We start from the raw sequence: 22,632 nt of genomic DNA on the forward strand, positions 1-22,632 counted from the left end.
TTGCTTATGCTAGAGTTCTAGTACTCAGTACTATATTGTAGCATTTTTTAGTGGCCTTAAGTTAAAGAAATTAATTTGTTATTATTGTTGTTATTATTATTATTATTACTTTTATTATTCTTCTTCTTCTTATTATTATTATTATTAACATCATGAAATATATTTTGGTTCATGTAGAGGCTGGTTTCCACATGATTGTTAAGTTCTCTGTGTGTCATGATCATGTTGTGATCACATGGAGTGAAATCTTCTGTGATTGTAACAATCACATCATTCACTTTGGTCGCTAAGAAAGACTCAAGCTCACTCTATTTTTTATTAGGGCCCCTGTGTTTCATATGACTGTTTGGTAAAAGCTGTGAATTTATAATTTAGGTTGCTAAAAATGCTTGTTTTTAGGTGATTATCCGTGGGAATCATGGCAATCACATGAAAACCAGACTAAACATGTTGATTTGCATGCATATATTATGCAGACTGTAGTGATGTAATTAATTTGGGTTCAAAATTCAATCTTTAGGAAAACCAGTGTTTGGAGTCCCATTAGAAGTGGCAACTAAACAAACCAGACTTCCAGATGGAGTTGAGCTGCCCAGGGTTTTCCGGGAAGGAATTGTTCACATTGAAGAAAACTGTAAGTCACCATTTTCTTACTCTTAGTTTGGTTTCAAGTGATCAACTCAGTTGATAAAACAAATGTATAATGTTTGTGCTTTATTCCTCCTCCAATCCATCACTAGAATTATTATTTCTCCTAGACCAAGTAGTTCAAAGCCGGGCAGCTACTGTAGCTCTTACCGTAACATGATCATGAGTTGTTATGACTTTTACAATCATCTTCAAAAGTGTTAGGGAGGCTGCTACTTTTTACCTCTTATTTCCTTCTTTCCACACCCTTGGCCCAATTCTGAGCAAAACTTAAATGTCATGATAGTTCTGGTTTATTTCAACATTGAATAGGGGGATGGAGGATATTTAGCAAAAGGGAAAGCCATCATTTTTGAAGTTTAAATTGAACTACTGTTAATATATACAATCGTACTAACTACTGGTACTTTTGACAATCAGGGATATGGATTAGCACTATTATTGCATAACTGTATGCAACACAATCAGCGAAACTCATTGAGACATTTTACTCAAATAGTGTAACTACAGAGAACAAAAGAATCCACACCCCTCCCCCTCCTCTTCATTCAAAGTTGGGGTGTTTGTTGTTTTCTATAGGTAGCTCGAACAGTGGCATAACATTGCATGGAGGGGATGGGGGAGGAAAAGCTTTATTTTGGAAGTCAGAAAGCCCCTTAGAGCAAAGTGTCTAATTTTGTCGCCTATTGTAGAAACATACGTTGATTGTATCTAGTACATGTGTATTTGTCTCCGTAATGAAAAACACCCAGAAACTTCAGACTTCAGAAGTTTTGAATAATATTCTAATGCAGCACTTTACTATATTCAGGCCTTGAGGTTGAGGGAATTTACAGAGTTTCTGGGACAAAGTCTAAAATAGATTTCTTGAGAGAAAGCTATGATCAAGGTATGTGCAAAATTGAAAGTATTTACTGTACAACTCACAGACAGATATTACATTTACCATTTTAGTAATTCTCTTGAGTATGCATTAAAATATTCTGGCCACATCAACCCAGGCCTCTTTCATGTTCTATGTAACTGAACCTGCTGGTCCTTTGGCAAGACTAATAATAATTTTTTTCAGTTTAAAATTTAGGAAAAAGTTCAATAATGATCTTGATTGAAGAAAGTATTATGGAATATTTTATTTACTCAAATATAATAATACATTATTATTTGATATGTTTATTAATGTTAGGGATAACCATTCAGTGGTCTGCGATATATTTTTCTCATTAAGCTAATGAAGGGGAAAGTACATGTAATTGTATGAATCATGGCAGGGGAAGGTAGTTTCTAAAATGGACTTTTATGGGTACACTCCCCAAAATAGAGATACATTTTTAGACTTGATTAAGTTGTAACAGGAGGCAGGGATTTTGAATTAACATGTAGAAAAGACTGGAGTAAACTTCTATCGTTAATAGGATAGGAAATGTCTGGAACAAGCTGATCCAAGTTAGTGTTTTAAGAGTTTGCTCAAGAAAAAGTGAGTTTAAGTTTCTGATAAAAAAATTCCTTTCTTCAAGCCAGGGGTGTTTAATACTCCCTGCTGTATGTGCAGCTCCTTTGAACCAGGTATATACCACACCTGCAGACCAATTTCTCTTGCCAGCCTGGCAGAAAAATGAGATTTATTACAGCCTAATTACTGACATAGAAGGACAGAAGGACCACAGAAGGATTCAACTGAACTTCTGGTTAAGTCGGTCTGCAAAACAGTGCTGAAATCCATGTTCAGTTCTCACCTGTGTACCAGGATTTGAGTACACACTATTGTTGGTCTTTTAAAAGTACAATTGTCAATTTGTTAATCAGGTTGAAGGGAAATTTGAAGTGCATTTCCAGTAATTTGTTGAGTCCATTGAGGGCCGAGAACAAGGATATTGCTACTGCTTTCCAGACATTACTAACTGGGGTTAGATTACATCTGCAATGCAGGCTAGCTAATGCTGACACATTTTTAAAATAAAATAAATTTGAACCAATGTTGGACAAGTAGAGTCCATGTGGATGATCAAACTTTTCCAAAAATCTCTGGTTTTTAAGGGGAAAGCACTGAAACTGAGCACTTTGGTGACCTTCTGAATGTCTTTAGAAGTCATCAAAACATCTTTTACATTGTGTAGAAATCTCTTGGCTCTCTCTGTGGGTAGTCATTGGTAAAAATTAAATCTCATCTTATACCTTTGACTAGAAAAAGGCTTACAGTTTAGCTTCATGGAATTTGACCTCTGAGTGAGGGCTGTCACTGATTTTAGAAAGGAAAGCACTGCAACTTAGAACTTTGGAGACCTTATATAGTTTTTGTAAATGTCTTCAGAAATCATCAAAACATCTTCAGAACTCAGGGTAGTCATTTGTGAAAATTATATTTCATATTCCTTTGAATTGAAAAAGGCTGGCAGTTTAGCTCTCTAGAATTTGACTTTATTCATTAATACCCTTTGGGTTAATTTGTCTCCTGTTGCTGAGTCTTTGGATTGTACTCTGTTTGTTTTTCTTGAAGGAAAAACAGTGGATCTTCATGAATATGAAGCTGAGGCTGTGTCAAGTTTGATAAAACTTTATCTTCGGGAGTTACCTGAAAACATCCTTACTGCTGCATTGGTTCCAAAGTTTAATGAAATCTCCAGTAAGTAATTAAACAAATGGATATTGTACATGTATTCCTAGTGGAATAATTCAGTCAATACCTGTAACTTTAAAGAACTCAATTATAATCTATCAGATGATATAAGCTCAATGATAGATAATGGGTGTAAGGGCTGTTCTCTCTGCTCATCATAATCATTTAATTTTACAATTCTCAGTCTTGTTATAATAAACACCTGTTCAATTTAATTGGGACTCGTTCAATATAATTGGGACTAATTGCTGTTAGCTGTTATTGCCTGTTATCAGCCATTAGAGCCAATCAGGATCAAGATTATCTTTGGCTAAGAGCTAGTCTAATGTTATCAGATAACAAACCCATTAGATCCAATGGCAAGCTTGTTAGTGAATAACGGAATAACAGCTAATAACAGCTAATAATACTTCATCCATTATACCCAATCACAAGTTTGTTAGAGAATAACGGGATAATATGCTACATTCCACAAGTGTGAATTTGACCCGTGAGGTAAAGATCTATTTCATGACAAGTCAGTGCATCATTCTCGAGTACATACTGGAAGGTTGCACACATATATGCACATTTGATCCATTAGCTGCATTGAACTCATCTAAAACTCTTTTTGGTTTATTTATCATGTTTTTGAAAAACATCAAAATTTTACCATTTTCAAATAACCGATAGGCTTTTTAACCCAGCACCTACGAAACAGTGGAATGTTGAAGAATAGAACAAGAAAATCAGAAAATTACTTTATGATCTTTGAAGAAGCGTAGCTCATAAGAAGCATACAACTATCCAACGATCTCTCGATAATAGGTCAGTGATACAATAGTTATGAATAGGAAACAGAACAAATCATCACTGCCCAGAGGAAGTTTATCAGTTATCAAGTGACAATTGCTGACATTCCAGCCCATTCCTGCACGCAAATTTCTTAGACAATAGTTATTGCTACACTAACACATTTATTTTCTTAAAAGTTAAAACGATCTTTACACTTCCCTTTATTTCACTTTGATTTAACGATGAAATCTGTTTAGAATAAAAGTAAAAGGCAAACTTGATGTCACCTAAGGAAAAACCGCCGTTTCCGTTTTTCATTTTGCACTAAGCATCACTTTTTAAAGACATATTTATACGTAAAATGTATTTACTTTTATACAGAAAAATTTTGAAAGGTCAGAAAGGTTTTACTCTGACACGTTTTGAGAAACCTTTTGTTTGACCATTATTCGGTGATCGATCAGATTTAAAGAGCACAAAATTTTTCGCGCCCTAAAAAGTTGTTAGAAGAAAGTAGCGAGTATAAGTTATTTAGTCACACGGCGGCGGGACTTGACGGAACGCAAAGAGAGCGTTACAATCTAATGGCATACGAGCGACTGCAGGCATCTCATGACATGTCGACTTTGAGATAACTATCAACGGCTTTGAATTCTTTCCATGTGCGTGAAAACAAGAAGTATGCAGACAGGACCAAAGCGAGAAGATGTTATGGCGATAATGGCCGATAATCAAGGCACCATCAATTGTGATGAATGGTGAACAAATCTACTCTTTTTGTTGAACATTTTAAACGGTATTACAAAACAAACGCACTCTCTATTTGAGTCATGCTTGTCACAAAACCCTTTCATTTTCCCATTCATATTAAACAGTTACTTTCGTTATCCGTTTTGGCGCCAAAGTCGGTACCTTTGCGCCAACTTTGATTCTCGTCACGTCGACTGGTGTAAAATCGATGTAATGGAAACAGAAGCCTGTTCGAAGGTGCAGTAGAAAACTCAAAGTTTCTTACAAAAAGTTATCTTAAGAATCGACATATTATAATGCCCCCCCCTCACCCCCCTCGCCTCCCCCCCCCCCCAAATAATATAAAACGCTTACCTCAGGTGTTACTTCATTTTCATCTAGAAGAATATATCACGAAAAGTATCATGATGTGTATGTATCCTTTCGCGTCCAGCAATGGCCTTTTTTCTCGTCTCTCTTGATTCCAGAAGTGACTTTCGTTTACGACACCTTTCGGAAGTAAAAATTTCGAGGAATACGCTTTCTGCTCTCATTTTTGGACTTGCCCCAGAGCAAAAGATTTTCCTAGGAATTCTCCATGTTCACATGAAAGGACGGCTTACGTGGGAGAGTGGGTACGCACACAATAGCCCTTTCTGCTCTCGTTAACTTTGACAACGGGCTAATCAACATTTTCCGGCTGTACTCTCTTCACTATTTGATATTCCCGTACTCTTGCATTTAATCAATTTTGTATATACATTGTTTTATTCAAGTAAGCATGATTTAAAGTATACTACATATTATTTCCGAGCATGGAATTTGCTGACAATAAGAAAACCGTGACTCAGGCTTGAAATGTCGAGCGGGCAACATTTTTCGTCTTATCTCTGTTCTCCCGCAATCGCGAATTTTAACAACTTTTCATATCAAATGTTTTATTCGGGTGAAATATGCTACGATAGATCACCTTGATTAAAACGTGTAGTCATTAAGCATTGTAATGGAAGTAAAACCGTGATTTATCGTGAATCAGTGTGTAAATTAATATAGGTACAAAAAGCATTATTCATAATTGTTCTAGGTCCACTTTGCGATTTAAGCACCTTAAAATTTTCTAAAAACTTGCAACAAAAATGATTGTCAGATTGCCATACCCACAAACAAAAGAAAAAACACTTCAATAAACCAAGGGTAAAAATTGAAGCGCCAACATATTTTGCAGAGTCTTTCAAATAATGCTATGCTGGGCTAACAAAATCATAAATCGGAGGTACAACTGTCTCGGGTTACAACCACGATGAATCTCGACAATCCTTTATTAATGGATAAATAAATCTAGAAATAAGTGTGCATGCTTAACTTTAACTATGGTAAAAACAATTTCATACGTATTCCGGCTGGACAGATTCAGCCACTTACAACACCGGCTCATTTTTAACCGGCCCTATGCGTCTTCTTCAGTTCCGAGACATGCACAAGAAAACGCCAAAAATACTCCAAATACAGGGAATACATACACGTCTTAGCCTCACTTACGTGCTTTCTTCGCCAAAATATTTGCGACAAAAAGCGCGAAATTTACTTTTTATTGATGTCAAGTTTTTCACTTGCACACTCTTACTATCGTCAATGACCTCTACATTGCGACAGAATGATGAATTCTGGCGCTACTTTATCCCACTCCTGTTTTTGAGGCCACTGAAAAATTCCGTTTCTCTGTCAGAAAATGTTCAGCAAAAAGAGTAGATTTGTTCACCATTCATCACAATTGATGGTGCCTTGATTATCGGCCATTATCGCCATAACATATTCCCGCTTTGGTCCTGTCTGCATACTTTTTGTTTTCTCACACATGGAGAATTCAAAGCCGTTGATAGTTATCTCAAAGTCGACATGTCATGAGATGCCTGCAGTCGCTCGTATGCCATTAGATTGTAACGCTCTCTTTGCGTTCCGTCAAGTCCCGCCGCCGTGTGACTAAATAACTTATACTCGCTACTTTCTTCTAACAACTTTTTAGGGCGCGAAAAATTTTGTGCTCTTTAAATCTAATCGATCGCCGAATAATGGTCAAACAAAAGGTTTCTCAAAACGTGTCAGAGTAAAACCTTTCTGGCCTTTCAAAATTTTTCTGAATAAAAGTTAATACATTTTACGTATAAATATGTCTTTAAAAAGTGATGCTCAGTGCAAAATGAAAAACGGAAACGGCGGTTTTTCCTTAGGTGACATCAAGTTTGCCTTTCTTTTTAGGGAGCGCGTCCAAATATCGGTAAAGAAACCCGATCATGGGAAACGGACCCGATTAATTTTCCGATTGCTCGCAACCGATCTGTAGGCACCAGTTGCAGTTTCCGATTACGATAAAAACTTTGCCGATTCAATCGGAGCCAGTTGACATTCCGATGTTCATAAGTGTCATCGTCGTATTGTTTTATCTGATACATAAAATGAAGCGTGTCACGAAACCAAAAGAGTCGTTTCACTCCAAAGTAATTTGTATCGACTGTACCTTTTTCCTACTCCATAACAAATAACAATATTGTATGTTCCATGTTGTGTTTCTAGTTTGTTGATTTGATGCGTGCCTACACGTGATTTTCGACGTTTTGCAGAGGTATTTCCTTCAGTCGATCGCAGACACCACGCTGCTCCATAAAATTTATTCTATGAAAATTAAAAGGAGTTAAATATTACGACGCAAAACACCACTGTTCTTCGTTGATACATAGCAAACAAAACACCATACCGAATAGTGTCTTCGTTACTCAATACTTTCTAACAATGCAATCCAAAAACATAACTCACTTTCTCGAAAAACAACTGGATGCATAGACTTGTTACAAGTAGACCTCAACGGGTTTCCTAGCGAGCGGAGCGAGAGCAAACCCATGGATAATATAGAACCACGGGATAAACTTTTACGAAAATTTGCGACTTTTATTCAACGATCCCAAACGCAAGGTGCAATGCGATCTGCGGCAAAAAATACCGACCAATTAGATTGCGGCCTCATATTGTCTCCAGGGAATTAGCAAAACGAACTGAAAGATTCCCACACTCAGGAGTCACGGAAAACACGGAACGAAGTTTCATACAAAGAGAGAATGGCTTGGCGACTTAGCTGTTCTGTGAGCTTGAGCATGGTGCCACGCAAAATTGCTTTCCATTCTCAGCGCTTAGGAAAATTTGCGCTTGACTCAAGGTGGCTGACTTTTTGACAAAAAGCAGAACCCTTTTTACCGGAGTGTTCAACTAAAGCAAACTGTGCTTACATCCGGTAAGTTTGACTCCATTTAATAGCGGAAAGAGAATCGAGAAAGAGAAAACCAGTTGAGCGCCTCCATCAGTCACTTTTTTGAGTTCATATGCAACCAATAAACAACTTGCAGCCTGATTCTCAGATGATGTCCTCTTCTCTCCTGTGGCAATTTAAGCAGTTAAAGTACACAACATGGTAACAACATTTGCATTTTGGTCGTGGATGTTCTGACTTCTTTGTTTTTTTTTCGCTTCAAGTCCTAAACTGGTTATTCGTTTAAAGATTTCTTTTATCATGCGTTTTGGGTTCCGGTTTGTTTGAGATCGTACACTTGCAATGTACATTGCGCCGTCTTTCACTCAAAAGATGCTCTTCAGCGTTGTTGAATGACCTACTGTTTCTTTCTCGTGCCCATTTTGATACACAAATTTAATATTTTCTGTTCATACTCTGTCATAGGTAAATACAAATAAATGTTCGAAACTGTGACGTTAAATTTCGGTTCAAACAAGACACATTTATAAGAAAGATAATGCTAATAATAAGAAGAAACACTTTATCTGCTGGTCTACAACATTTAAATTGGAAATTTAACGTGTTTGCACATCGAGAAGCTATACCTGCCAACTTTTTCTGAGATATAAGCGTCGAGAAACAACATTCACGATTTTGCTTTTCCTTTTGTGACGGGTTATTTGAGCTGCCAGATATTTTTGATGACCTTTGTTAATTGGCCCGATAAAGACTTGAGACCCGTTGCCGATTCCGACATTCAACGTAATCGGAAAAAATCGGTGCCCAATTGATCGGCATCGGTGTGACCCGATGCCGATATTTGGACGCGTTCCCTTATTCTAAACAGATTTCATCGTTAAATCAAAGTGAAATAAAGGGAAGTGTAAAGATCGTTTGAACTTTTAAGAAAATAAATGTGTTAGTGTACTGTCTAAGAAATTTGCGTGCAGGAATGGGCTGGAATGTCAGCAATTGTCACTTGATAACTGATAAACTTCCTCTGGGCAGTGTTGATTTGTTCTGTTTCCTATTCATAACTATTGTATCACTGACCTATTATCGAGAGATCGTTGGATAGTTGCATGCTTCTTATGAGCTACGCTTCTTCAAAGATCATAAAGTAATTTTCTGATTTTCTTGTTCTATTCTTCAACATTCCACTGTTTCGTAGGTGCTGGGTTAAATAGCCTATCTGTTATTTGAAAACGGTAATTTTTTTTTTTCAAAAACATGATAAATAAACCAAAAAGAGTTTTAGATGAGTTCAATGCAGCTAATGGATCAAATGTGCATATATGTGTTCAACCTTCCAGTATGTACTCGAGAATGATGCACTGACTTGTCATGAAATAGATTTTTACCTCACGGGTCAAATTCACACTTGTGGAATGTAGCATATTATCCCGTTATTCTCTAACAAACTTGTGATTGGGTATAATGGATGAAGTATTATTAGCTGTTATTAGCTGTTATTCCGTTATTCACTAACAAGCTTGCCATTGGATCTAATGGGTTTGTTATCTGATAACATTAGACTAGCTCTTAGCCAAAGATAATCTTGATCCTGATTGGCTCTAATGGCTGATAACAGGCAATAACAGCTAACAGCAATTAGTCCCAATTATATTGAACGAGTCCCAATTAAATTGAACGGGTGTTAATAGTGAATATTGCTCATTTTAGATTCTCATTAGATTGTAATACATTATGCTTAGTTTTAATATTTTTACTTATTTATATTAATAATAATAATAATATAAAAGTAAGCCGGAGCCGTACAGCTTGGGAAAAACCCCATACTAATCTGGGGGTACAATTTATAATATTGGAGTTAGGTATACAATAATTTATTGTATACGTAATTCCAATATAAATAATTTATTGTGTCCCCAAATTAGTATGGGGTTTTTCCCAAGCTATACAGCTCCGATATGGCTCTATCTATCTATCTAGACACCAGCGAGAGTCGTTTTCATGAATTTTATGCATTTATTTGACCATTTTGAGGTCAAAATGGCTAGGGATAACTGGTCAGGTTCTTTTTTCTTGTTGAGATTCTCAACAGATAACACCCTCTTCAATATGTGTAATTCTTTAGATCATAGGAAAACCTTATCCAAAAATAATATTGCTAATGTCAATTTTATCGTCAAATACCAGATGCCATCCATCATGTTAAGTTGTATTCTTGCTATGTTTTTTCAGCTATTTCCTCTTCGTAAAATGACTGAAATGTTCTGCCATTTTTCTACTGCTCTACCAAAACAATGCAACCTTGTCCCCAGGGTTTCCTATTGTCCCTATTTCAGGCATTTACCTTGTACTAGTGGTCCCAGTTGTTCGAACCCTGGTTAGCGCTAACCCAGGGTTAAACTTTAACCCGGATTTCTTTTTTTTTTTATCAAAACTACTCTCTTCCAAGGGTAATTATTCTTTTTAGAGTATCCAATCATCAAATTGTAGGCAAAGAGAATTAAACTGAATTTGTTTTTTAAGCTGTCATGCTTGAGTTCAAATTTCGCTTTAACCCTGGGTTATCTCAACCCAGCTTCGAACAACCTGGCCCTGATGTCATATCGGGCAAACATCTTCCATATTTGGTGAAAACTATCTGTTTATGAAGAATTAGCCAAGGGATTTGAGCCAGTCAGAAACAAAATAACCAGTAATTCTGTCTGTGTTTTGCATCAAGTACACTGTGATATTCTGCTCATAAGCACCATAAGGATGCCATTTCTTTCTCCTTCTTCAACTTCTTAAAGATTCTTCAAGTGGAAGCCCTTTGCATATATAGCTGTTGTAGCTGTTCGTCGCATTATTGTTTTACTATAGGTATCAAGGACAGAAGTGAACAAGTGGAAAAAACTAAACAGCTCCTTACTGAGCTGCCGTCATGTAACAGGACACTGTTGGCGTGGCTCTTCACTCACATGTCTCATGTCATAGAAAAGGTGAATACCATCCCATAATGATTTTATTAGTAATAGAACTCATCATCATCATCATCATCAGAATCATCATTCATTGTTATTGACATTATTATCATTGTTATCATCATCACAACCACCACCACCACCATCGTCATCATCATCACCGTTGTTGTCATCATCATCAATCTGTTGTATAGGGGCATAATGTCTCATAATGTCTCGCTCATATGTCTCTTCTCATAGAAAAGGTGAAAGCCATCCCATAATGATTGAATTGTAATGCCACTCATCATCATCATCATCATCATTATCATCATCATCACTTGACGTCATTGTCATCATCATCACCGTCATCATCACCACAACCATCATCATCATCATCATCATCATCATCATCATCATCATCATTTTCCTGATCAACACCATCATCATCATCAAATGTTATTTTCATCTGTTGTGTAGAAGCATTATTAAGATTAATCCTTATTACACTGTATAATAATCTTAATCTGCTCTTTGCGAAGCCGTCCATTTAAGGAAGTTTCAAGTGTAATTTGTTATTGGATTGTGTAATGTACCTCAGGGCTAGGCCAAACTTCAAATGTGCCAAACTCAATTTTTGCTCATTAGCAGTAGATTCAGCATGACGTGTGAAGTTTATCACTTTAAGTAACTTAAGATGTTAGACAATTAAAATTGATATCCTTATTTTTTTCCTCTAGTATTCATCAAACAGAATGAACCTGCAGAACATTGGAATAGTTCTGAGCCCAACAATGAATGTAGGGCATAGTGTATTGTTCATTTTCCTGAACTACGTCGAAGAGCTCTTCCCTGATACAAAGCTCACAAAGTAAGTACCATAGTGGTGACATTTTTTTAATTTTTTTTTTTTTATGAAAAAAATATAGTACAAGGATTTTTTTTTTAATGAATAAGGTTAATGTCATTTATTTGTTATGAGACCAAAGACCTTGGCAGTCTTTTAATTTCGTTTCATGGTTAGATCAGAGTAGATCTTCCAATAATCTTTGTTCTAGTAATGTACTTCTAAATGTAACAATTTTTTATTAAAAACAACTACAAACAAGCAGTGTAAATAAGGATTTAGTGCCCAAATAAGTTAGCCTTTCAAATACATTTGAGTTGGTGAAATCAACAGAGCATAAATGTCGGTCAATTTATTGTTTTTTGGTACTTGTTATTGTGAACAATGAGCAGCAATAAGACACATTTCTTTGTTTTTGCTCTCCCATTTCGTTTTTAATTACTAGGTTAACTTTTTTTTCAACAAGAGAAAAGATGGCTGTATTAACAAGGGGGACAAAGTTCCTCAATCTGTTATTATTATTATTAATTTATTATGAAAGGCTCAGTAATAATTATTAGAAGCATGAAGTGCTTTTTTTGTTAAAGGTACAGTGGACCTCTTACAACGTCTGTTGGAATGGGTGATGATGAAGAGGATTTACCCAGTAGTCCAAAGTAAGATGCAGTGTAAAAACAATGCAAGTTCACAGAGCAAGAACTGATTTGATTTTAATTATTGTGCTTGAATTTTTATGTTTTTCGGGCGTAGAGGTTCTAAACTTAATCAAGAGTGTGAGGACTATATGTTTGTTGTCTAAAACAGCTTAATGTTCTTTTTTATCACAGAAATCAATATAACTGCTTAGCTTTTAAAGTAGACTATGCAATATAGGATATATATACCTATATTTTTTTTTTACAGAATTAAGACTTATGTCTGACCAGGTTAATGTTTTAATCGATCAAACAAAAAAATTTGTTGGACATACAAGCCAATCAGTTACTTAACCGGCAGTCTTTGGTATTTGTTATGTATGTCCAAATGTGTGGTGGTAGGTGCATGTAGGATTTCATTTGCTGTTGACAAATATTGTAGTCAAAGACTGATTGTTATTTGCAGATCTGCACATAAATTATCATTATTTTCTTACTTCTCTAACTGTTAGTAGCTTCATCATGAGAAATTATTACTCACCAGGGACAATGTATGTAATTGATTTTGTATTATTAATCAATATTTTATCTTCACAGTGCATTAGCTTCTGCTTTGGCCAAGCAAGAAGCAATTCTTACTCAGCTTCATGAAGAACTCAACATGAATACAGACATTGCGCAGGTACAAGTTAGCAATTAGCTTTAAATATGTCTATCATGTACTAACTTAAATACCTTATTCTCACTTAATTTCATGAGTATTAAATTTCGTGATTTTCGTGCTTTCGGAAAAATTGCTAAATTCAGTAATCACGAACTTTAAAAATACCAAAAAAATCCTTAAAAATTCTCTTAAGATCCCTAAAAGTCACAAAATTAAATACTCATGAATATGGCTCATGATTTTTTGCAAAATTAAATACTGGCTAAAAAATTAATGTGAGAATAAGGTAATAATTTTCACAAAACCTCTTTGATTACCTCAAATGATCTTTTTGGAATTCATTTAGGCTTTTCTCCAAGGCTGTTCTTTAAGAAAAATTGAAGAGATCACAAGCTCAGTGCTCTGAACTCACCCAAGAGCAAAAGTTAGGTAGCAGGGGCCATCAGGCTCTTCTAGAGCACAGCCTTATATTATCTCATATGGTTATAGATGTGCACAGATGTTCTGTACCTCTGAGTATAGTCCAGGTGGCAGAGAGTGGGGACAGAACTGGACCAGGGTTGTACTTGATCCCCACCCAGTGCCCCCCTGGTGACTTATTCTTCCCTTCAGGTGACAGATACTGGGAAACATGAATGTTACAGGTTGAGAGATTTATGCAGGTGGTGGGAGGTGGTGCTACAATTGTTCTTTGAATCCTGGCAGAGTTGCTCTATGGATTTATAGGAAGGGGGTTTACTGCTAAGACCCTTGTAGGCCTGGCCTGTATCAGACCATTTTTCAGCAGCTGTATCTTGCAAAGCTATTCTGAACCAGAGACCAACAATCTCCATCCCACTTAGGCTTAGTATTGCCTGGTTTCAAACCATGGGTATGAGTCCATTTATAATGCAATTATCAGCACAAGACTCACTTACTTTTATAGGACTTGGAAATTCTACATGAGATTTTTTGGGGGGTTTTGTTGGAAGCCACAATTTTTTTTTGGTTTGGTTTCTGCTACTTTCAATTATCCCATGGGGATGTGATACACATGCAGCCATATGTGTCCAGAAACTGCTGGTACGATCAACCCTAGGGTGGGGACTTGTTCTAACTTACATATTTTCTCCTTTTTCATTTTCTAGCCTGATAGACAAGATGAGATGCTTTGGGAAGTGCAAAGAAAGGTTACCCTACTAAAAAGGAAGGTAAATGATGAGCAAACATAGATAATTCACCTGTTAACAAGAATTTAAGGAGCATTTGGGAAGTTTGTGTCACAAGATTTAATCAAATCCAGCCTCTGGAAAGTGACCATTAAATTGAGCAAACTGTGACTAACGTTTATTGTTTTCTCAAATGTCTAACTTTAACTTCTTAGACATAAGAGGAAAGTTTCAATAACATGGCAAATAAAAAAAGAAAGCATGGAATCAAATTAAAGGGCAGAATTGAATTTTATAAAAACAGTACTTTTTAAAACATAATTTTTCAAAAAATCTGTTGTTTGTAACCCCAACTACATTCCTGGTTACTGTGGCAGTTCACAAGTACTGGGGTTAGATTTTGTTCATCTGTCCAATGAATTTGGTGTTAACTTTGCCCAGACATCATGTGCATAGGTAGTTAAGATTACATTGAAATATTTGGACATTGTCCTACCAACCACTGTTATTTCCAGCTCTTCAATTTTAGTAGTGCTCTCTCAATGTCATCTTATTAAATATTGGTTGTTTTGGTAGACCCTGACTGATTAAGTGAACTGGTCCTGTCATTTTATTTTGTTCCAGCTGAGACATGCTAAGCGACATGCATTGCAGTCAAATCAGGGAGAAGAACAACAGAAAAAGCAAGAGCATACAACAGAAACAAGAGATGAAGAGGATGGTATGATACATTTTGCAGTTCAAAGTAATGAAAACATTTTAACTAGCTCATAATAACTAGCACATTTACTTGAGATACAATCATTTTACATAATGTTAATTAAATTACAGATTGCATAGCACCCATGTTAAGTGCAACAAAATGTAATTTTTGAAATTATGATTGCCCAGAAGAGCAACTCTCCTTAAGATCTTCTTAAACACCTTTGATGACTGCTGACAAAAGAAATTGAGATGATAACCCCGCCCTCTTACATGGCCAATGTCATTTATGTTTAAAGAAAAGTAAATAACCTGAATATTAACGTTCAATGTAAAATTGTCTTACAGGAGCAATTTCACTTTTAGAAGCTTCTGAGGCAGAGCTGTTACTGGAGCAAGAGGTCAGGAGAAGTGCCACAAAATATTTTCCATCCACAGGAGATTTCCAGCTTTTGACATTGCTGAAAAAAGTGCTTGATCAGTTTTTTTGCCATGTTTGAGAGTGATTGGTTAAAAAGTAACAAAGATGTAGCTGCCCAGAGTCATGTTGGGGGAGTGAGGGCCAAATTTATATCCAATACCATACAAACGTAACTATAAAGTTTTGCGAGTTCTTAGAGTCAAATCACCTGTTTCTGACAATATTATCACTCAGCTGTCTTTAGAGCAAGGTGTCATAACCAGTTTTGCCTTGGATTATTTTGCATGGTGGCCTGTCATTGATTTCATTCTTGTATCTTTCTCTTGTGATTATATCTTTATTTAACATAGACACTTTTGGTTTGTTTTACTATTTGTATTCAGATCCATCTGTCTTTGAAAAATACCTAGATAAGACTGAATTAACCTTGTTTTGTGTTCATAGGAACTAACTTCCATTGGTGATGAGCTCAGAAAACGTTTGGAGCAAGAAAAGAAGGAAATTGAAAGACTTAATGTGAGAGTTGATTCTTCCCATTTATATCAGATGATTCAGCAATTTATTATAATTTAAACACTCTTCTACTGAATACCTCTGTACCTACCTTACTTCTTACCTCCTTAACTAACTAAGCACACCCACCCACCTACCTACCCACCCACCAAATCACCTACCCACCCAACTTCATACCCACCAACCTATCCAACCACTCATTGACTTACTGTACCCATCCACCCACCTAATCTTCCTTCCTACCTTCCTACCTACCCACGTTTAAACTGTCAACTGCATGCAGTGCTCTGAACGAATCTGTTGTAATGCAGTAATCAAACTCAATCGCAATCACGCAATAAAATAATCTTAAATACACACTTGGAACAATTCAAAAACACAACAACTTGCTTTAATTGAAAAGAAGCTATTTGGTCCTTAACAAAGAAGAAAGAAAACAAGAAAGAAAAGCTAACAGAAGCATTACCCTTGACGGTGGAAATGACAAGAAGAATTAGAAGTTAAGCTTAAATCCCAGAAAACTTTGCACAAACAAAGTCACTGCCGAAACCACAAAGCAGCTGTAAATAAAGAAAAACCTACCGACTCTTTGTAATGATTCTTCATTCGTAGTCATTTTTGAACTCCACGCAAGCATGCCATGCAATCTGCTAAATATCAAACGACAACCCCGCTAAAATTTCTCATAGTTATATATCATTATGCAAATGTCTTGACAATCAACCAATCAAAATCACTTCCCGGTTTTTGGGTAGTAACGTCACTGGACAGCATTAATGGCCGGTTGCTTCAGATGTTGCTGAGGGAATAAAAACCACTCAAAGTAATTGTCTAAATTTAGGCTACCCACTAAACTATCTACATGTACCAAACAAACACCCACCCGCCTACCTACCAACCCACCTACATTTCTCCATGCCCATTCACCTTATCCACCCACCCAGCCACCTACATTTCTACCCACCCTTTCACCTTCCTTCATTCGTGCCTACCCTCCACATACCACCCTTGTACCTTCGTCCTTACTTACCTAGCTAGGCTTAAGTATATTGTGCCTTATGATCATTTTACAGGAAGAAATAGCAGCTCTTGTGGCATTGAAGGAAAAAGATCCCGAGCTAGAGCAAAGTTCTGACTCAGATTCGTCAGAAAGTGAAGTTGTATCTTTTTTTGATCATGACTGGAGGTTATTTTTTTATATTGGATAATGAAATGACAATGAATATACTGTGTAGTTCTAGAAAACTATTAATACCCCCAATTTTGCTTTAGATTTGGATAGGCACCCCCTGGAAAAGATATTTACATCAAAAATTATGTGGCACTATACTATTATGCAAAAGTTAATTGTTTCTGCGATAAAGAGAGAAAAAATCCTTTTATTCATGTAAACACAGTTTCTAATTGTCTCAATGTTGCCTTGTTTTTTTCTCAGTTAAAAATTAAAGGTAAGTCAATGAGAAACATGGAGGCGATACCTTACACGACAAAACAGAGAACCAGTTAGATTCAAACTAAACATCAAGAGGACTTTTAGTTAAAAACATGTTAGAAGAAGGCTTAGAACACGGCCGCATTCCGGTGAATACCACAACATATTGTGTAATGCAGCAGCAACAGGTAGCTAACTGGAAGTTTATTCATGAGCCTATGACAACTATTTTTTGCGAAAGCCGTAAAAAAAAAACAATCAGCCGACTGTAAAAAAAGGATCATCGATGAAAACAATATTTTTGGTTTGAAAGACCATTAACAATAAAATAATAAATAGCTTGCTTAACAGAGCACCACCCCTCAGAATTTCCGTTGCCCTCCATGGGGGAGAGGGGGGGGGTGGGTATGGATATTTTCTGGAACAACACAATGATCATTGAAACTCTATTATATTTTATATTTGCTCAAGGCTGTGCTCTAAGAATAATTGAAGGGAGCCCATTGCTCGGAACTTGTTAAATCTACGGCGCCCCGCTTCTTAGTCACCCGGGAGAAAAAGTTAGGCATTAGAGGCCACTGGGCGCTGTTAGAGCACAGCCTTGTGGCTATGAGGTCTTGCGGGCTTCACAAACGAAGAGCCTCTCGGCCTGCTCGCGGGCAAAAACGTGGTGAGATGGAATACGAAGATCGTTTAAGGAAACTGAAGTGGCCTACACTCGAAACACGTAGATTGTTTCTTTCTTCAGTTGAATGCTATAAGATCGTTTTTGGCATGAAGACGACCTTCTTGAATTTACTAAGTGCAATTCAACCCGCGCTAACCATCCGTATAAACTATATGTTAAGCCAGCAAAGTGTAATCCATATAAATATTCTTTTCCTATCCGAATCGTACGGGACTGGAATAGTCTACCAGGATCTATCGTTGAGGCTGGGAGCCTGAGCCGTTTTAAGAGTGCGCTGAAGCGCTTCCTAATTATCCATTAGTTGTTTGTTTTGTTCATCTACAATGTATTGATATTATTGAGCATTAGTGGTCCAATTTATTTCTTGTAAATAGTTTTTAAATGTCTATTTTATATTCTATATTGTACATAGCATATATCTGTTTTTATATTTTATTTAGGGAAACATCACAGGGTTAACCTCCAGTTTTCCTTTTCAAGATGTTTTATAATTTTTAGTTCATCATCTTAAATAAATACGTTATGTTATGTTATGTTAACTCAGTTTGATTCTCGGTTTCCCTTATTTGCTGACCCTAATAACTTTAATTTCAAACTGTAAAAGTTTTTAGGGCATGGGAACAGAGGAAACTAGGTTGAAACCTAATATTACATGAATTTTTTAACTACAACAGCTTGGTTGACCACACTGGGGGAAACTCACGGAGTGGAAATGGTAATGAAGCAAGCCATATTTTTATCAATGTACCTATTTATCATGGAATATTCCTTAACGTTTTGAAAATAGGAAGATGAAGCTGACCTGGAAAAACTTTTACAGGAGCTGATTGAACAAAATGAGGAACTTGAGGTAAAAGGAGAACTGTATTTACTTGACTGAGTGCACAGCTCTTTCATTTCGGTGCGGCGCTTATTTGAGGGTGCTGCTTTTATAGTGAAGCTCTCGATGGGTAATGGATGATATAATAATATGGGTAATGAAATGTATCCGCGAAATTTGGTAATCACATGACCGTATGCCCATCCACCCGCCCATCCGCCTATACGTCCGCACCAGAGGGAAACCAATGTCAAATGTCGTTTTCTAGTAAGTGTGGTAAGCATTCTCTTTCTTTACTTTTCCTGTTGCTTTGTCCTTACCAGCGGGCAAGGTACCGAAGCCTGTTCCGCTGCTAGCTAAGGGGAGTACTGGTTAAGAGTGATGAACTTTATGTGGCTTGTTACAGGATGGTATAGACTTAAAAAAAACTATTGTTACGTTTCTTTTACTGATCGTTTTCTTTTTAAACTAAACAAAGGAGAACAAATGAAAAATATAATTAAATCGTTTTCATGTCCTTTAACTTACGAGTGTAGCGGTTACGCTGTGCGCTGCTCTAACTATTGCTTATGCTTCGCTGTATGCTAATGCAGTGATTTTGTTACCTCTGGGTCCTGTGTCCCTGACGCATAAAAATTCCCAAAGACTCAAAATAATTTGTTGTTTGCGTCCCACAGGACGCAAAGATCGATTGATCGATCTGAACGCGTTTCGTAGAATGTCCTGTTTGTGTGATTTCTGTGGCTGTTCTTGTCAGTGGCTATTGTTTAACGGCGCATATTTCTTTTAGTCTTTGTTTTGCTTGACAATACAAGGAGTATATTTCTATTTCAGTAAACTGTAATGCACAGTTTTGGAGTCTGTCTCTAGATTAACTGTGTGGTTATATAAAGACCCAGGGAATCGTGTTTTTGAACTAGGACTCAATGATTCTGGACTGGGACTCATGATTTTTTACAATATGAGTCCCAGAACTCACCATAACTAATTGTAACAAAATCACTGTATATGCGCTTTATACTTTTCATAGCAAAAGAATACTCAGCTCTGCCGCAATATTCATGAAGAGAGAGAAGCTTGTGTGGAGCTGCAGGTACAGATTAGACTTTTCGAAGCCCGGGGACGAAGCCAGCAAATGGATCCCAAACCACAGGAACCATCAACAGAAATTAGGTGAGAAGCAACATTATCAACCTAAGAATATAATTTATCATAGTCAATATGTCATAGTAATACATCCAAAAAAGTTCGTCGCAGGTAAAGACGCAACTTAGGCCCTGCTGAGCCGTTCCAAATTGAAACAGACGTTCCTAATTGATTCAGACGCCGAACTTTTCATGTACTTAATTCAGTGTATTAGGCTCGGCTCATGAAAAGTTCGGCGTCTGAACCAGGCCTTGTGCAGATGCGAAAAGAAAACCTAGTGAAAAAATTCAGGCTTGCAGGGATTTTATAACTCTGACATCTGCGATACCGGTGCAGCCTCTAGCCAATTGAACTAGCAAGCCAACTGGGAGCTGGTTGTTAAATTGCTTCGTAACGTTACTCGAAAAGATGAACATCAAATTATGAGTACAGTAAACTTCCTTTTTTAAGCCGTGGGCTTATACAACTTAGTGGCTTACACAACTTCGTAAGGGATTTTAGGATGGCTTATAAACAGGAGTGCTTATAATGATCTGGTGGGGGGGATTATAACTGGACTAAAAGAAGCATTCTAAAGCGAGCTAAATAGCAGTACTGATAAAAGAACTTTATGAATTTAGTCACTTTTTTAAGCTTCAAAACGTTGTAAAAAATTTTTTTTTTTCCAATACAATCCAGATGGGGGGCTTGTGTTGGGGGGGGGGCGGTTAGGGTTAGGGTTAGGGTTAGGGATAGGGGGGTTCGGGCTTAGAACCAGTAGATGGGGCTATAACTGAGCGGAACTTTGCGAGATATGAATATATAAATTTCATATATTGGATCTAATGAACAAAGAACACCACTGTTAAAGACACAAATTATGAGGTTGCAAATAAAGGCTCGAAAAAAATTGGGCATGAGTATCAAGAGGCGAGATTGAGAGTTCACTTGGAGAGTAGTCTTTGACAAGTAGAAGGAAGGAAGTATGTTGTGAGAATTAATTCAGCTGGTTAAGTTTACTTTCCTTGTTTTTCTTTTCAGCTCAAAGGCAATGATTATGTCCGTGACTTCTGTATGACAGTGAAGGAAACATTCTTTTGGATTTTTATGGAAGGTTTTCAAGAATGAGATAGTTTGACAGACTATCCCAGGACAGGAATTTAATGACAAATGTTTAGGGTTATAAGTTGCTTGGAAACGGGCACTCTTGTTTTGATAAAGAATAAATTGAAATATATAGAATTGTGAATTGGGAGATCTGTGTGGTAATATAATATTTTTGAAGTTTACAGTCGAGCAATGAACTGTACTGAGAATTTTATGTTGTTTTCTAAACAAACTATTGACTTGCTTGATAATAAACAGCTGTCTTTTAATAATTGAATGAAGATCTTATTTTATATGCAATACATGTGTGGATTTCATACAAGGGGCCTGTACTCCGTCTCTAGACAGCCAAGTCCAAGGAGCAAGTACTCACCCTCCCCACCCATGACACTCACGACTAGTCAATCACTCCCCCCAAGCTCTGCTAGTAGTGTTATCATTATGAGTGGCAGCATTGATTTAGCTGGGCTAGCCCACAGGAAAAATTCCTTGACTTTGCACTACTTCCTGACTTGAAACTCTAATCAAAGTGACAAAACTATCCCCTCCCTCCCCCCCTAGTTTTGACACAAAGCGAGTCAGCCACCCACCAACAGTTAGGTCTAGGCCTGTGCTCTCTGCTGACACCTGGCAAGACAGTAAGCCCCCTGTTTTTTTTCCGGCTACACTGGCTTGAACGATGCCCGTGTTTAAGCGAAAACTTAGTCTGTCACCTTTTAGCAAATCACACAGATATAAATTACATGAATTGGTCTTCCGTCCACACAAAACCAGTGAATCCGCTTACAGAAACCGCATCTTTTTAAACCACTCTTCACAGTGGTTTAAGGCCTTGTCAACACAAATCCGGATTATAAAATGTATGCTTTCAAAACTGTCCAAATTCGTGTGGACGGGGCTTCTAAACTTCAGCATTTTCACCGATGTTTCCCCATGCAAATAGGCAAAGGTCCATCGTGTTACCTGCAAGACAGCATGGGCCGTGAGGCCATTACCTCATCATACCTGTCTCGTACCCAGGCGCTTCTTGGGATTTTCTGCGGTAGTAGCGGTGCAGGGGGTCATGGAAACCCTTCCCATGTGCCTTTGCATTTTTGAAGCTTTCCCATGATCCTTCGCCGCCTGAGAAGCACCTGGATATTAGGCAGGCATCATACTGATTAGATAGAGGTAGGCTTTTGTTCATTATGCTTTTGTTTCCCCACTAAAAAGCTCCACCTTACTGCTCCATTTTTCCACTGAAACGCTCGGTCAGCCCCGAAAAAGCCACTGAAATGCTCTGACAATGCTTGTCATGCAGAGGCTTTTTTATTAATCGGAACGTTCTAACAGAGTGCTATATCCCTACTCAAATGATATACATAGTATAACAACAAGTTTATAACATTTTAAACAGCAAACATTAGCTTTTCCCCAGTCTTCGCACTTTGAATTTTAAGTTTTTTCTAGTTTGTCTTTCCCTTTTTTTTCTGAAAAAAAAATTCCGGGAACAATTAACCCTTATTTTTATTTTCTCTGAAAAAGTCCGGGAAAAGTTCCACTAAAATGCTCGAATAATGCTTAATGCTTTTGC

The 22,632-nt window shown here is 37.0% G+C and overlaps 1 protein-coding gene across 3 annotated transcripts in view; it reads left to right on the forward strand.

Moving 5' to 3' along the window:
* The window catches only part of LOC140945654 (ralA-binding protein 1-A-like), a 26,116-nt gene extending 4,780 nt beyond the window's left edge, over positions 1-21,336 (forward strand). For 2 of the 3 annotated variants that reach the window (XM_073394671.1, XM_073394672.1), the window contains exons 3-17: positions 521-634; positions 1,460-1,537; positions 3,143-3,268; positions 10,878-10,996; positions 11,698-11,828; positions 12,392-12,460; positions 13,037-13,121; positions 14,231-14,293; positions 14,876-14,972; positions 15,302-15,354; positions 15,819-15,890; positions 16,961-17,047; positions 18,795-18,857; positions 19,858-20,000; positions 20,994-21,336. In XM_073394671.1, coding sequence (XP_073250772.1) covers positions 521-634; positions 1,460-1,537; positions 3,143-3,268; positions 10,878-10,996; positions 11,698-11,828; positions 12,392-12,460; positions 13,037-13,121; positions 14,231-14,293; positions 14,876-14,972; positions 15,302-15,354; positions 15,819-15,890; positions 16,961-17,047; positions 18,795-18,857; positions 19,858-20,000; positions 20,994-21,030 — 1,337 coding nt within the window. In that variant the 3' untranslated portion in view covers positions 21,031-21,336. The remainder of the gene's footprint in view (positions 1-520; positions 635-1,459; positions 1,538-3,142; positions 3,269-10,877; positions 10,997-11,697; positions 11,829-12,391; positions 12,461-13,036; positions 13,122-14,230; positions 14,294-14,875; positions 14,973-15,301; positions 15,355-15,818; positions 15,891-16,960; positions 17,048-18,794; positions 18,858-19,857; positions 20,001-20,993) is intronic. The other variant, XM_073394673.1, reaches the window with a different exon arrangement.
* The last annotated feature ends 1,296 nt before the right edge of the window (positions 21,337-22,632 follow it).

This window comes from Porites lutea, chromosome 8 (genome assembly GCF_958299795.1).
Source record: "Porites lutea chromosome 8, jaPorLute2.1, whole genome shotgun sequence".
Taxonomy (NCBI): domain Eukaryota; kingdom Metazoa; phylum Cnidaria; class Anthozoa; order Scleractinia; family Poritidae; genus Porites; species Porites lutea.